At 43.3% G+C, this 16,223-nt stretch overlaps 1 protein-coding gene across 1 annotated transcript in view; it reads right to left on the bottom strand.

Moving 5' to 3' along the window:
• The window catches only part of KCNK9 (potassium two pore domain channel subfamily K member 9), a 179,527-nt gene extending 165,183 nt beyond the window's left edge, over positions 1-14,344 (bottom strand). Inside the window, exon 1 of the mRNA XM_077271276.1 lies at positions 12,034-14,344. Coding sequence (XP_077127391.1) covers positions 12,034-12,634 — 601 coding nt within the window. The 5' untranslated portion in view covers positions 12,635-14,344. The remainder of the gene's footprint in view (positions 1-12,033) is intronic.
• Positions 14,345-16,223: the final 1,879 nt, after the last annotated feature.

Below are 16,223 nucleotides of genomic sequence, written 5' to 3' on the forward strand. Positions count from 1 at the left end.
AATGGACAACAGGCAGATCGCTCCATCACCAGCAGATATCACACTAATGAAATGGAAGAATCTGGAGCAAAGAACAATTGTCTTGATGTCTGATTGTCACATGAACAGAGAATAATGAATTCTGTGTAATTCTACTCAAAAACGTTCAGCCCTTACTGTGTAAAGTACTATATATATATATATATATATATATATATATATATATATATATACTGTATATATATATATATATATATATATATATATATATATATATATATATATATATATATATATATATATATATATATAAATAATGTTCTCTATAGATACAAAATATGAAAGAGAAGTTGTCCTGGTGAAAGGTGATCACAACATAATGAGGAAAGTATCAGATGCGGCATTAATCCCCGCTCTTACAGTACAGAGCTCTATAGTGTGACCGCTCTTACAGTACAGAGCTCTATAGTATGACCGTTCTTACAGTACAGAGCTCTATAGTGTGATCGCTCTTACAGTACACAGCTCTATAGTGTGATCGCTCTTACAGTACAGAGCTCTATAGTGTGACCGCTCTTACAGTACAGAGCTCTATAGTGTGACCGCTCTTACAGTACACAGCTCTATAGTGTGATCGCTCTTACAGTATACAGCTCTATAGTGTGACCGCTCTTACAGTACAGAGCTCTATAGTGTGACCGCTCTTACAGTACAGAGCTCTATACTGTGACCGCTCTTACAGTACAGAGCTCTATAGTGTGACCGCTCTTACAGTACAGAGCTCTATAGTGTGACCGCTCTTACAGTACAGAGCTCTATAGTGTGATCGCTCTTACAGTACAGAGCTCTATAGTGTGATCGCTCTTACAGTACAGACCTCTATAGTGTGACCGCTCTTACAGTACAGAGCTCTATAGTGTGACCGCTCTTACAGTACAGAGCTCTATAGTGTGACCGCTCTTACAGTACAGAGCTCTATAGTGTGACCGCTCTTACAGTACAGAGCTCTATAGTGTGACCGCTCTTACAGTACAGAGCTGTATAGTGTGACGGCACTTACAGCACAGAGCTCTATAGTGTGATCGCTCTTACAGTACAGAGCTCTATAGTGTGACCGCTCTTACAGTACAGAGCTCTATAGTGTGACCGCTCTTACAGTACAGAGCTCTATAGTGTGATCGCTCTTACAGTACAGAGCTCTATAGTGTGACCGCTCTTACAGTACAGAGCTCTATAGTGTGACCGCTCTTACAGTACAGAGCTCAATAGTGTGATCGCTCTTACAGTACAGAGCTCAATAGTGTGACCGCTCTTACAGTACAGAGCTCTATAGTGTGACCGTTCTTACAGTACAGAGCTCTATAGTGTGACCGCTCTTACAGTACAGAGCTCTATAGTGTGACCGCTCTTACAGTACAGAGCTCTATAGTGTGACCGCTCTTACAGTACAGAGCTCTATAGTGTGACCATTCTTACAGTACAGAGCTCTATAGTGTGACCGCTCTTACAGTACAGAGCTCTATAGTGTGATCGCTCTTACAGTACAGAGCTCTATAGTGTGATCGCTCTTACAGTACAGAGCTCTATAGTGTGATCGCTCTTACAGTACAGAGCTCTATAGTGTGACCGCTCTTTCAGTACACAGCTCTATAGTGTGACCGCTCTTACAGTAGAGAGCTCTATAGTGTGACCGCTCTTACAGTACAGAGCTCTATAGTGTGACCGCTCTTACAGTACAGAGCTCTATAGTGTGACCGCTCTTACAGTACAGAGCTCTATAGTGTGACCGCTCTTACAGTACAGAGCTCTATAGTGTGACCGCTCTTACAGTACAGAGCTCTATAGTGTGACCGCTCTTACAGTACAGAGCTCTATAGTGTGATCGCTCTTACAGTACAGAGCTCAATAGTGTGACCGCTCTTACAGTACAGAGCTCTATAGTGTGACCGCTCTTACAGTACAGAGCTCTATAGTGTGACCGCTCTTACAGTACAGAGCTCTATAGTGTGACCGCTCTTACAGTACAGAGCTCTATAGTGTGACCGTTCTTACAGTACAGAGCTCTATAGTGTGACCGTTCTTACAGTACAGAGCTCTATAGTGTGACCGCTCTTACTGTACAGAGCTCTATAGTGTGACCGCTGTTACAGTACAGAGCTCTATAGTGTGACCGCTGTTACAGCACAGAGCTCTATAGTGTGACCGCTCTTACAGTACAGAGCTCTATAGTGTGACCGCTCTTACAGTACAGAGCTCTATAGTGTGACCGCTCTTACAGTACAGAGCTCTATAGTGTGACCGCTCTTACAGTACAGAGCTCTATAGCGTGACCGCTCTTACAGTACAGAGCTCTATATTGTGACCGCCCTTACAGTACAGAGCTCTATAGTGTGACCGCTCTTACAGTACAGAGCTCTATAGTGTGACCGCTCTTACAGTACAGAGCTCTGAAAAACTGAAAAAACACAAAATCTACCAATCATAATAGGCGATATCACAGCTCGCCCCTCCCTCCACAATGACCATTACATAAGCTAGGGTCCTAGTATTACATCTGTTATGATCTGGTGGCCTAAGAGCAGCATGAGACGTTCTCTGGAGAAGGTGGTACCTGTACTGACCGCAGACCCTGAACTTAACACCGCAACTAGAAGTAGCCGTGGAATGTTCCTAGCGCTCCCTGGACATCTCGACACAGCCGGAGGACTAATTACCCCTACAGATAGAAAAGGGAAAACTATCTTGCCTCAGAGAAAATCCCCAAAGGATAGACAGCCCCCCACAAATATTGACTGTGAGAGGAGAGGGAAAAAACATACACAGACTGAAATGAGAATTTAGCAAAGGAGGCCACTTCTAGCTAAATAGAAAGGATAGGACAGAGTACTATGCTGTCAGTATTAAAACACTAGAAAATATCCACCACAGAAAATACAAAATCTCCACAGCTAACTAAAGATATGGAGGGTGTATCTGCATCTCCAGAGATACCAGCTTGGCTAAACAAATCCTTATACAGACCAAGCTGGACAAGACAAAAACATGGAAAAGAACTGAACAATAAGGCCACAGCATGTGGACAGCAAAAATCAAGGCCAGAACTTATCTTTGTTGAAATGAACTGCAAAGCAGAAGAGACCAGGCAGGGATGTGAATCCTCCAGGAACAATGGACAACTGGCACTGACTAAAGGGTGAAGCAAGACTAAATAGCCCAGTCAAAATTGCAAAAAGTGAACACACCTGATAAATTCTGCGATCCAGAGACAGCAGCGCTACCACTTACAACCACCGGAGGGAGCCCAAGAGCAGAATTCACAACATACATCGCTGCTCATGTGCATGTGCATTTCCAGGAAGTAGGAGAATACAAAAATTAAAAAAGTCCCCCGGTGGCCAGTGTGAGAACTGCAAGACTTGTAGCTACTATTTTTAATACAGATCGTGATGTGAAAAAAATAATTGGCAAAAATTAAAAAAACATATTTTTAATACAAAAACCTAATTTAAACAATAATTTGTTTTTTTAATGATGGATTCCCTTTAATGGTTGCACTATATTCGGCGCTGTCCATTCAGCACCACCCTACACACAGTACTATACATCCTTAGTAGTGCAGCCAATGTATGACAGAAGAGTCAGTCCCTGCTGTGCCATACAGGGAGCTGTCCCTCAGCCCTGCACTACATGTACAGCACCTACCAGCTTGAATTCTCTATGCATTACTATTTTATCAGAATATTATATATATATACTTTTTTTTTTTTTTGTTAAAGAGTTTATCCATTTTGGGAACACATATTTGTTTTACTTAAATAAATTTAACTGGGGCTTTAAAATCATTTCATTAAAAAATTATAGTCTTTTTTTTGGAGCGCAGAATGAGTTAACAGAGAATTAGTCAGTGAGCCAGGGAAGTTTTTTACGAGCACTTTTTAGCTGAAACCACATTAAAGTTGAATGTGCAGATAAAAGAAAACTATAATACTTTTAATGAAAAGCAATTGCAAAAACGACATTTTTAACATCAAATGCATGAATTTAAGCAACAAAAAAAACATGTTCTCAAAAGGTGACAACCCCTTTAAAGCAAGCAGTGTGGATTAATCACTGTGGGTTACTAGCACAAGTGACAGCTGCACCAGAGCCCCGGATTATAGATTACATAAGAGCCTGACTATAACTGGTGAATGGGGTTTATTATACTGGGAGCGGCCCATATCAGCAGCACAGGACGGGCAGAGCACAGATAATATTACTATACTATTATTAGTGATTAATTGTTGTTGTTATTATTATTTATTAATTGTTATTATTTGCATGTATTTATTATTCTTGTAATTATGTATTAGTATTTATTGCTATTATTACTATTATTTAATGTTATTATTTATTTATTGTTATTATTCACTTCATTTTTATGATCATGGCTACTATTGGTATAGTAATAATACAAAATAATAGTAATAATAATAATCTGACTATTATTGCTATGAACTCTTATTATTATTATTTCACTCCACTATATATCAGTCAGTGTGACTGGAAGCTGAGCTGTACAGGGAGCTGTCCCGTCAGCACCACCGATGGTCAGAGCAGATATTAGTGGAATTATTAATATCATATTTTTATCAGTTTTACAGAACAGTTTTATGATTACACCTCATTACAGATCAGTCAGTATGAAGTTACTTGCATAATGGTTATTATTATTATTTATTTATATAGAACCATTGATTCCATGGTGCTGTACATGAGAAGGGGTTACATACAGGGTTATAGATATCGTTTAAAGTAAACAAAACTAACAATGACAGACTGGTACAGAGGGGCGAGGACCCTGTCCTTGTGGGCTTACATTCTACAGGATGGTGGGGAAAGGGACAGTAGGTCGGGTGTAATGGTTATATAGAATATTGCTTCTAGATGATAGATGATAGATAGATAATAGATACGTAGATAATAGATGATAGATAATACATAGATAGATAATATATAGATACAGTACAGACCAAAAGTTTGGACACACCTTCTCATTTAAAGATTTTTCTGTATTTTCATGACTATGAATATTGTACATTCACACTGAAGGCATCAAGACTATGAATTAACACATGTGGAATTATATACTTAACAAAAAAGTGTGAAACAACTGAAAATATGTCTTATATTCTAGGTTCTTCACAGTAGCCACCTTTTGCTTTGATGACTGCTTTGCACACTCTTGGCATTCTCTTGATAAGCTTCATGAGGCAGTCACCGGGAATGGTCCTCCAGCAATCTTGAAGGCGTTCCCATAGATGCTTAGCACTTGTTGGCCCTTTTGCCTTCACTCTGCGGCCCAGCTCACCCCAAACCATCTCGATTGGGTTCAGGTCTGGTGACGGTGAAGGCCAGGTCATCTGGCGTAGCACCCCAAAACTCTCCTTCTTGGTCAAATAGCCCTTACACAGCCTGGAGGGGTGTTTGGGGTCATTGTCCTGTTGAAAAATAAATGATGGTCCAACTATACGCAAACCGGATGGAATAGCATGCCGCTGCAAGATGCTGTGGTAGCCATGCTGGTTCAGTATGCCTTCACTTTTGAATAAATCAACAACAGTGTCACCAGCAAAGCCCCCGCACACCATCACACCTCCCCCTCCATGCTTCACGGTGGGAACCAGGCATGTACAGTCCATCCGTTCACCTTTTCTGCGTCGCACAAAGACACGGTGGTTGGAACCAAAGATCTCAAATTTGGACTCATCAGACCAAAGCACAGATTTCCACTGGTCTAATGTCCATTCCTTGTGTTCTTTAGCCCAAACAAGTCTCTTCTGCTTGTTGCCTGTCCTTAGCAGTGGTTTCCTAGCAGCTATTTTACCATGAAGGCCTGCTGCACAAAGTCTCCTCTTAACAGTTTTTGTAGAGATGTGTCTGCTGCTAGAACTCTGTGTGGCATTGACCTGGTCTCTAATCTGAGCTGCTGTTAACCTGCGATTTCTGAGGCTGGTGACTTGGATAAACTTATCCTCAGAAGCAGAGGTGACTCTTGGTCTTCCTTTCCTGGGGCGGTCCTCATGTGAGCCAGTTTCTTTGTAGCGCTTGATGGTTTTTGCCACTGCACTTGGGGACACTTTAAAAGTTTTCCCAATTTTTCGGACTGACTGACCTTCATTTCTTAAAGTAATGATGGCCACTCGTTTTTCTTTACTTAGCTGCTTTTTTCTTGCCATAATATAAATTCTAACAGTCTATTCAGTAGGACTATCAGCTGTGTATCCACCAGACTTCTGCACAACACAACTGATGGTCCCAACACCATTTATAAGGCAAGAAATCCCACTTATAAAACCTGACAGGGCAAACCTGTGAAGTGAAAACCATTCCCGGTGACTACCTCTTAAAGCTCATCAAGAGAATGCCAAGAGTGTGCAAAATATTTAGAATTGAGTCCTCAGTGGTTGATACCTTTTAATGGCTAACTGAAAAGATGGTAACAAATTGCAAGCTTTTGAGACTACATACGTCTCTTCATCAGGCAAAGACTAAAACAAATTCTGAAGAATCACATATTTATGCACAACATAGTATAGAAGAAAAAAAAAAGAAAAAAAAAAAGGGAGAGGGGAAAAAAAAACATGGATAAGCCAGGTGACATGAAGCAGAATTACCATGGGTGATAAACAGTTACGTCCATAAATATTGGGCCAATTCTTAGATAAGAATTGTTTTATTGTCCTGTGATTAGGGTCTGGTTCTGTTGTGATGACCCCACATGGTCTGATGGGCAAGTTCATTTTTGATGTAAAAAGACATAAATCCGTGTGACACATTCATTCCTGCATTTAGAGTGTCAAAGGTCGTCACTGTTTCCCCTCTCCTTTTTTTTTTTTTTCTTCTATACTATGTTGTGCATAAATATGTGATTCTTCAGAATTTGTTTTAGTCTTTGCCTGATGAAGAGAAGTATGTAGTCTCGAAAGCTTGCAATTTGTTACCATCTTTTCAGTTAGCCATTAAAAGGTATCAACCACTGAGGACTCTCAATTCTAAATATTTTTCTATCTACTGGCTAACACGGTACCAAGATATATTTCTTTCCTGTATCAAAAAAGAGTGTGCAAAGCAGTCATCAAAGCAAAAGGTGGCTACTTTGAAGAACCTAGAATATAAGACATGTATCTTCTGTTGTTTCACACTTTTTTGTTAAGTATATAATTCCACATGTGTTGATTCATAGTTTTGATGCCTTCAGTGTGAATGTACAATTTTCATAGTCATGAAAATACAGAAAAATCTTTAAATGAGAAGGTGTGTCCAAACTTTTGGTCTGTACTGTATAATGATAGATAATAGAAAATAAATAGATAATAGATACATAATAGAGAGATGATAGATAGATAGATAGATAGATAGATAGATAGATAGATAGATAGATAGATAATAGATGATAGACCTTTTCCCTACAAACAACTTTCTCACCACAGACCCATCTTTTCATTGCAGGTAATTAGCAGATTTTTCGGATTACTGGAATAGCGCAGTATACTGGGAGGATGTCATGACCTGTGGAGTAACACTCCCAGCAGCCTCCTCACCACTGTGACACTTCAGGCTCATAAGAGAATAGGTGACACTACAAAACATTATCCCATGTCATCCAGGCTCCACAGGGCAAAGATGAGCTTTATACTCTGCTATAGGAAGAGGGAGCAGAGGGTGGGAGTGGTGCGGGGAGCAGAGGGAGTGAGCGTGGGGGGAGCAGAGGGTGTGAGAGTGGGGGGAGCAGAGGGTGTGAGCGGTGCGGGGAGCAGAGGGTGGGAGCGGTGCGGGGAGCAAAGGGTGGGAGCGGTGCGGGGAGCAGAGGGTGTGAGCGGTGCGGGGAACAGAGGGTGGGAGCGTTGCGGGGAGCAGAGGGTGTGAGCATTGCGGGGAGCAGAGGGTGGGAGCGGTGCAGGGAGCAGAGGGTGTGAGTGTGGGGGAGCAGAGGGTGGGAGCAGTGCGGGGAGCAAAGGGTGGGAGCGGTGCGGGGAGCAGAGGGTGTGAGCGGTGCGGGGAGCAGAGGGTGGGAGCGTTGCGGGGAGCAGAGGGTGTGAGCATTGCGGGGAGCAGAGGGTGGGAGCGGTGCAGGGAGCAGAGGGTGTGAGTGTGGGGGAGCAGAGGGTGTGAGCGGTGCGGGGAGCAGAGGGTGTGAGCGGTGCGGGGAGCAGAGAGTGTGAGCGGTGCGGGGAGCAGAGGGTGTAAGCGGTGCGGGGAGCAGAGGGTGGGAGCGGTGCGGGGGGCAGAGGGTGGGAACAGTGCTGGGAGCAGAGGGTGGGAGTGTTGCAGGGAGCAGAGGGTGGGAGTGTTCCGGGGAGTTTTGCAGGAAGCAGAGAGTGGTACTAGTGCTCCCTGCAGAGGGTAGCAGTAGTGCAGGGAGTTTTGCAGGGAGCAGAGGGTGGGAGTAGTGTGGGGAGCAGAGGGTGGGAGTAGTGCGGGGAGCAGAGGGTGGGAGTAGTGCAGGGAGTTTTGCAGGGAGCAGAGGGTGGGAGTAGTGCGGGGAGCAGAGGGTAGCAGTAGTGTGGGGAGTTTTGTGGGGAGCAGAGGGTGGGAGTGGTGCAGGGAGTTCTGCAGGGTAAATGTCGGGCACAGTACACACAGTGCAGCTTCCAGTTTCTGTCTGCAGTTGTGCAGTTCCGCCATTGCACAGTGATATTTTGGGAGTTCTCTATTCTCTTCCTCTACATTTATTTCAGGGTCACATAAACAGGAGACACAAGACCGGGCGCAGCCGTAAAGTGACAGCTAGAGCTGTATTTGCACATCAGGCAGTGCTGATTATGTCACATCAGAGGAGTTAAGTGCACAGATGAGATGTAGCAGAGCTGATCGTCCTATTTAACTGTTTGATGCCCTCTGCTTACAGGATCTTATCATCTGTTATCTATTCCTGCAGTCCTATGTAACATGTGACAGCTCTTATCTCTGCTACAGATCACTGTACAGCTTTGCCATACAACACTGCAGAGCTCTGCTACACCTCACTGCACAGCTCTGCTACACCTCACTGCACGGCTCTGCTACACCTCACTGCGGAGCTCTGCTACACCTCACTGCGGAGCTCTGCTACACCTCACTGCGGAGCTCTGCTACACCTCACTGCGGAGCTCTGCTACACCTCACTGCGGAGCTCTGCTACACCTCACTGCGGAGCTCTGCTTACACCTCACTGCGGAGCTCTGCTACACCTCACTGCGGAGCTCTGCTACACCTCACTGCACAGCTCTGCTACACCTCACTGCACAGCTCTGCTACACCTCACTGCACAGCTCTGCTACACCTCACTGCACAGCTCTGCTACACCTCACTGCACAGCTCTGCTACACCTCACTGCACAGCTCTGCTACACCTCACTGCACAGCTCTGCTACACCTCACTGCACAGCTCTGCTACACCTCACTGCACAGCTCTGCTACACCTCACTGCACAGCTCTGCTACACCTCACTGCACAGCTCTGCTACACCTCACTGCACAGCCCTGCTACACCTCACTGCGGAGCTCTGCTACACCTCACTGCGGAGCTCTGCTGCACCTCACTGCACAGCTCTGCTACACCTCACTGCACAGCTCTGCTACACCTCACTGCGGAGCTCTGCTACACCTCACTGTGGAGCTCTGCTACACCTCACTGCGGAGCTCTGCTACACCTCACTGCACAGCTCTGCTACACCTCACTGCACAGCTCTGCTACACCTCACTGCGGAGCTCTGCTACACCTCACTGCGGAGCTCTGCTACATTTGTAGGATACAACCTAGGATGTAAGTGATGGGGGAGGTGGAATATGAGGCATACACTGTCATATACAGTTTATTACTACATGTGTGCACTGAGCGGTTACTCCTATGTTTACCTCTATTATATAGTGGGAGAGAACTTCATACACCTGGTGTTAATGGGAAATGCAGAACCATGGATAGATGGATGGATAGATGGATGGATAGATGGATGGATAGATGGATGGATAGATGGATGGATAGATGGATGGATAGATAGATGGATAGATAGACAGATAATAAATGATGGATGGATAGACAGATAAGGATGGATAGATGGATGGATGGATGGATAATTTTGACCACTTTCTATTGTATGGAGTCACATAATTCGCCAGCTCATAATTTAGATAATTGACAACACACTGGATATTAACACTTGCAGTGCCAAAGAGAGAGCCTATAAGGTGGGAGCACCATTAAGAGGCTAAGTCAGTGTATTGGGAGGGGAGCACTAACTTTTTGAAGTGTCTTGTACCGAATTACAAGTGCATCAATTGCTATGGATCAGGAGGAAATGTTCTAATGATTATTGATATTAGTGTAACCTGAGCAGGTGGTCAGGATGGTCGTATAGTGGGGGCCTCCATCGTGGGGGGCCTCCATCCTCTGCACCTCTCCCTCTGCTGAGATCACAGAGCTCCCACCACTCAGGCATCTCACAGAAGGAAAAATCGATGTTCGCTTAGAAAATTACAAATATGCTGCTTAATGATCCGTGTAAAAGATCGACTCAAACAAATGTGCTCATCTCAATATGGATCCACCGAGCAGAGATTTATCCACTGCGGTCACAACTGGAATGAAGGACTCTGTGCCCACCACAGACCCCTGGAAACTCTACAGGAAGAGGTATAAGCTCAACAGGTTTTATAGGAAAAACTTCTGTCTGCTTCAAAGTTCTAAAAACTTTTTGTCATAGGAAGGAAAGTCCTGGATCCCAATGCTGAGAGTTTAGATTGTCCATGTATCAGTGTGGTCACAAGGCTGAAGGCTGGAGCATGGTAACTGGTGACTATTTGCTTGCCCAGCATTTTCCCATCAGGATGGCAAACATGACCCCAGGCACACCACATGTTATGTAGCAGGCATCATGGATGTCATTTTGCAATCATGGCCAGCCAGAAGCTTGGATTTATTTATAGGACTTTAGTATCTAGAAGTCTACAGGTTGTACATAACAGATCTGCTCTACCATAGAAGCCATAAAAACAAAGCACCAAGTCATAGCCTACAATGAACTCCTGAAAACCAAGAAGTCTGCACTGAAGACTCAAAGAGACAAGTAGGAAGGAGCTTGCAGATGTTCAGGACCTGAGAATCTACAGGTTATATTCTTACAAAGTTTCATCATTACCAAAGTAGGAGATCATCATGCATTCCCACCAGCAAGTTCTAAATCCTTCATTACTAATCCCAGCAAAACCTTGAGCATGCCTAAGAGAATCCACGAGTTGCTTGCCCTAATCATTAGTATAATGGTCAAGGAGACCATGCAATTATCTCGGTTGATGTCCTTCACCCAATCTCCAGGATTTGGGATTCTACAAGTTATATTCTTACAAAGTTTCGATAAGCTATAGACCACCAAAGTAGGAGACCACCACGCATTCCCAATAACAAGTTCTAAATCTTTCACTTCAATTCCCAGTAACACTTGAGCATTGCAAAAGAAAATCCACAAGTTGCTTACCCTAGTCAAGAAGTAAGAAGACTAGGAAACCATGCAATCACTTCTGTTGGTCACCAGGATTTGGAAATTTATAGGTTGTGTTTTTACAAAAGTCTCAGTATGCTACAGACCACCATAGTAGGAGACCACTATGCATTCCCAACAGCAAGTTCTAAATCCTCTATTATTAACCCCAGCAAAGGCTTGAGAATGCCCAAGAAAATCCAGGAGTTACTTTCCTTAGTCAAGAAGCCTAGGAGACAATGCAATCATCTTGGTTGATCTCCAGGATTTGGGAATCTACAGGTTGGGTTCTTTAGACCACCAATGTAGGAGACCACCATGTATTCCCACCAGCAAATTCTAAAACCCTCACTTGTAATCCCAGTAAGCCTTGAGCATTGTAAAAGAAAATCCACAAGTTGCTCTCCACAGTCATTAGTATCACAGTGAAGATGCAAGACGTCTGGGAGACCATGCAATCACCTCGGTTGATGTTCTTCACCCAGAACTTCCATGTTAAAGCTACAGAATGTTGAAATAAAAACGTTAAGAACCGACAATAGAAGACAATGCACTTACCTATGGTGGTGATGACCGTGATGGCAAAGTAAAATGAGCCTGCAAATTTCCATTGGACTCCTGCCCGGTGAGGCTCGGACTGCATGATGACCAGCTCCAACTGCCGGTAGTCCTCGCTGGAGATGTTATACTTCCCTTTAAGGCGGATCTCCTCGGCTTTAAGCTTCTCTTCCTCTCGCATTTCGTAGTCGGACTCCAGTGCATCAAAGACCGCGGCCCCGACCAGCAGATAAGTGAACGTGCAGATGATGAGGGACAAAGTCCGCACGTTCTGCCGCTTCATGGCCACCAGCAACCGGCTTGTGAGGGGATCATGTCCCCCCGTCCTGTCTGAGAGGGCGCAGCAGCCGCTGGGAAGTTGCAGACAGCAATGGCTGGGCTGGGCACCTGGAGAGTGGGAGTGGAGGGGGTGGCTGTGATGGTGCTGCTGGTGCTGGTGGTGGATGCAGGGCTGGTGGTCACCTCTCCCTACTCCCTGCTCGTGCTCCTGGGAAGAGGAAAGACACAGAAGGCTACTGGATCTCCTGGACCAGGTCCCCTGCAGCCTGGAGGCTCGGCGCAGGACTTGCCCAAACCAAGCCGTCCCAGTGCGCAGTGCCATCAACAAGACCACCCTCTGGCTGTTATCCTTCCTTCTCCAGCAAGACCACCCTCTGGCTAATATTCTTTCTCAACAAGACAACCCTCTGGCTGTTACTGTTCCTTCTCCAGAAACAGCACCATCGGATTCCTTCTCTAGGAAGATCACTCTTTGACTTCTAGGCTTCCTTCTCCAGCAAGACCATCCTTTGGCTTGTTGGCTTCATTCCCAGGAAGACCACCCTCTAGGCTGGAATCTTTTTCCTTTTCCTGCAAGACCACCGTTTGGCTTCTAGGCTTCCTTCTCCATCAAGACCACCCTTTGGCTTCTCAAGCTCCAATCGTTCCCTTTCCTGCAAAGATCACCCTTTGGCTTCTCGGCTTCCTTCTCTAGAAAGATCACCCTGTAGGCTGCAATCCTTCCTTCTCCAGCAAGACCACCTTTTGGCTTCTAGGGCTTCCTTCAATCACTACTCTTCAATTGTCACCACCTTCAACCTTGTTTTAAGAACACAGGACCCTTTGCTCTCCTCCTTGGGTAAAGTTGAGTCAGAAGACCCAGCTGTCAAGAAGTTTACATCACTCTAGTCTTCAGTTTTTGCTCCCATCCAACTGTTATTTGAGAAGGCAACTCCTAAGAATGACTCCCTGAAACGATACGGTGGTTTCTGTATTACCTAACAGACAGTTAACCAGTAGAAAAACATTTCCCCTTAAATAAATGATCATTTGGGATGGATTCCAAGAAATAATGGGGTATCCAGAGCTGAGTGGACAAACAAAGCGGCTCCATATACACTTAGGTGGTAATAAAACTTGCAAGGTAAGTTTGGAATATGTTCTGTGGTCTTGTAATGTTGGCTATAATGTGGTCAATGGCTTCTTATTGTAAGGATCGATGGCAGATTACAGACCCCCCTGAGGCTCCTTATTTCTTAGAACATTCATCTTCTCATAAAAATAGCAAAATAAAATCAAAATGTCGCAATGGTTGACCCCAAGACTCTTAACACCTTCCATGTAAAGTTGGCCAAAGTCAACTCAACTGAAGAGGACAAACATGAGGTCAATCGGCACAGATGATATCCCGAAGAACATAATGTATTCCAGGGGAAGTGGGGGATCTTAGAAAGCCTCTTTCAGTAGAAGACTCATCTTCAACATCACAGGTGGAGACCAGTCCTGCACATACATTGGGGATCACCAACCTCAAGTTCTGCAGGTTTGTAGATAGTGCAATACGTTAATTCTACATCTAGGTGATATTGGGGAATAGCCAGAATCCAGTCCTTTCCCTCTTGCATACATGAAACAGAGGAATGAAGCTTCCTTGGACTAGGTGCATGAAGAAGACCAGTTAAGGCTGAGGAGGCAGAGAGCAGCGGCCAAAGCAGGGTGGTGTCCAGACAGTCGGGTCATCTGCACCAGGCATCAACTGAGGATCACAATCAAAGCAAGAAGGGTCCCATCATCCCAGCTCCAGGTTTGGGTGCCAGAGCAGCAGGTAAGTGCCTTATTCCAAATGTCCATCTTGTAGCTGCTCATCTGTGGTGGCCGCCCATGGATGGAGAGGTGCAGAGGGAATGACTTGCTGTGGATTTCAGCAGCACATTGTGTCTGGAAGCTGAGAGACACCATGGATGGAATCAGCCCCACATCATTCCCATCCCCTGCTCTCTCCGATCATCCCTCTAGAAACTCTACACAACCTTCTGTTTCATTCTCTCCCTGTTTCTCCAACTCTCCTCCCCCAGAGTTATCATGTGAACACTCCCCTAGAATCAATTAATTCTTGAGGGAATCACTGGGAGCTTGCACCACGTGGGTTAGTGTTTGAAGCTGTGGGGGGCAGGATTTTTTTGGGGAGGGGTGGGGGTGATGGTTTCATTGCTTGCATTAATGATGATGAAGCAGAGAGAGAATGGGAAAGAGGAGGCAATGTCAAACTGCAAATGATGGAGGAGCAACAAATCCCAGAGAAGATGCATCCGAACTAGGACACAGGAGGTTATGACTTTGCAATCTGTGTGAGATTATCTGCATCTGTTGCTGGGGATGGCAGGATCTGCTGTGTGATGAGACTGGTCCTGCACAGCCTGGACTGGCACTGCAAGGGTTACTGATCAGCTGCACTCAGCACTGGGAGGGGTGGGAGAAGGGACCTGTGGGGGGCAAGGTGGTCAGAAGATGGGGGCACCCCTAGGCATCCAGGTCTCACTGTCAGATGATGCTCATTGAGCTGCTGGGGCAGGATGAAGGAGGGGATGTCACACTTGTAAGGATCATTGCTGGCCCTGAGGAGGATCCGGATCTCATTCCTCCAGGATTAGTTGTTCTTGAAGGAGAAATGAATTCTGTAGCCAGGGATAATGCTGAAACATGGGGTGGGGGTGGGAAGATTGCTGTTAGATGTCTTATTATTTTATTATTATGTATTATTTTATTATTATTACTATATATTTTATCATTGTTATCAGTATTATATTATTTATTAATATATTATTATATTATATTTCAATATTTTATTTTCATTATGTATTTTGTATTATTATTGTTAATATTATTTTGCATTATTATTTTGCATTATTATTACTATATATTTTTCATTGTTGTCAGTATTATATTATTTATTCTATTATATTTTAATAATATTTTTATCTTCAATATTATATATTTTGTATTATCATTATTGTTAATATTATTTTGCATTATTATTATTATATTATTTTTTTATTATTCTGTTATCAGTATTATTTTTATTATCATAATTCATGTTGTTATTATCATCACTATTTTTATATTTTATTATAATTATTATTATATTATTCTGATTTAATTATTATTATTAATGTATGTATTAATTTTGCGATTGCATGTTGTTACGCACATTGTATTATCACAAACTGTATAATTACTATTAATTAATCATCACTATATAGGAATTTTATATATTAAAAAAAAAAATATATATATATATATATATATATATATATATACTTGTGTGAGTATGGAGCGTAATTATGCATTATAATTAGAAATAAATGCATTATTTATTCCTAATTATAATTATTTTATTTATTCCATTCTTTTGCAGCTTAAATATATTTTTTAATACTTTGTTGCAAAATTTCTAGACAATTGTATGTATTTTTATATATCATATTTAATATTACCTATAATATATATTTTATATGCCCAACCACATGTGACCTCTGTGCAACCCAGAAATAAAGCCATATTCACATGTAGTGAGGTTTTTGTGCAGAAAATCATCTGCTGGGTTTATTTTTTGGATGTGGTTTCTGGAAAAATGCACGTAACATATAAATGCGTTCTTTTAGTTTAGAATCCCTGCGTTTCTGCATTAAATAATTTATAAGAAATTCTGCATCAAAAAGTGCATTAAAAAATGCAGCAATAATCAGAGCAGATTGCTGATGTGTATTTTAATGCAGGAAATAAGCAGCGAAAAAATCAGCATCATCACATGTAGTAGCACGGGCGCTGACATGTGGCAGCTTCATGGAAGAAAGTTTTGCAACTTTCCTACTGTTCTGCTGGACGCACAGGCGGATTTATGTGCAGATATTTAGACACAACTGGATATAGGT

Source organism: Ranitomeya variabilis, chromosome 6 (assembly GCF_051348905.1).
Source record: "Ranitomeya variabilis isolate aRanVar5 chromosome 6, aRanVar5.hap1, whole genome shotgun sequence".
Lineage (NCBI taxonomy): Eukaryota > Metazoa > Chordata > Amphibia > Anura > Dendrobatidae > Ranitomeya > Ranitomeya variabilis.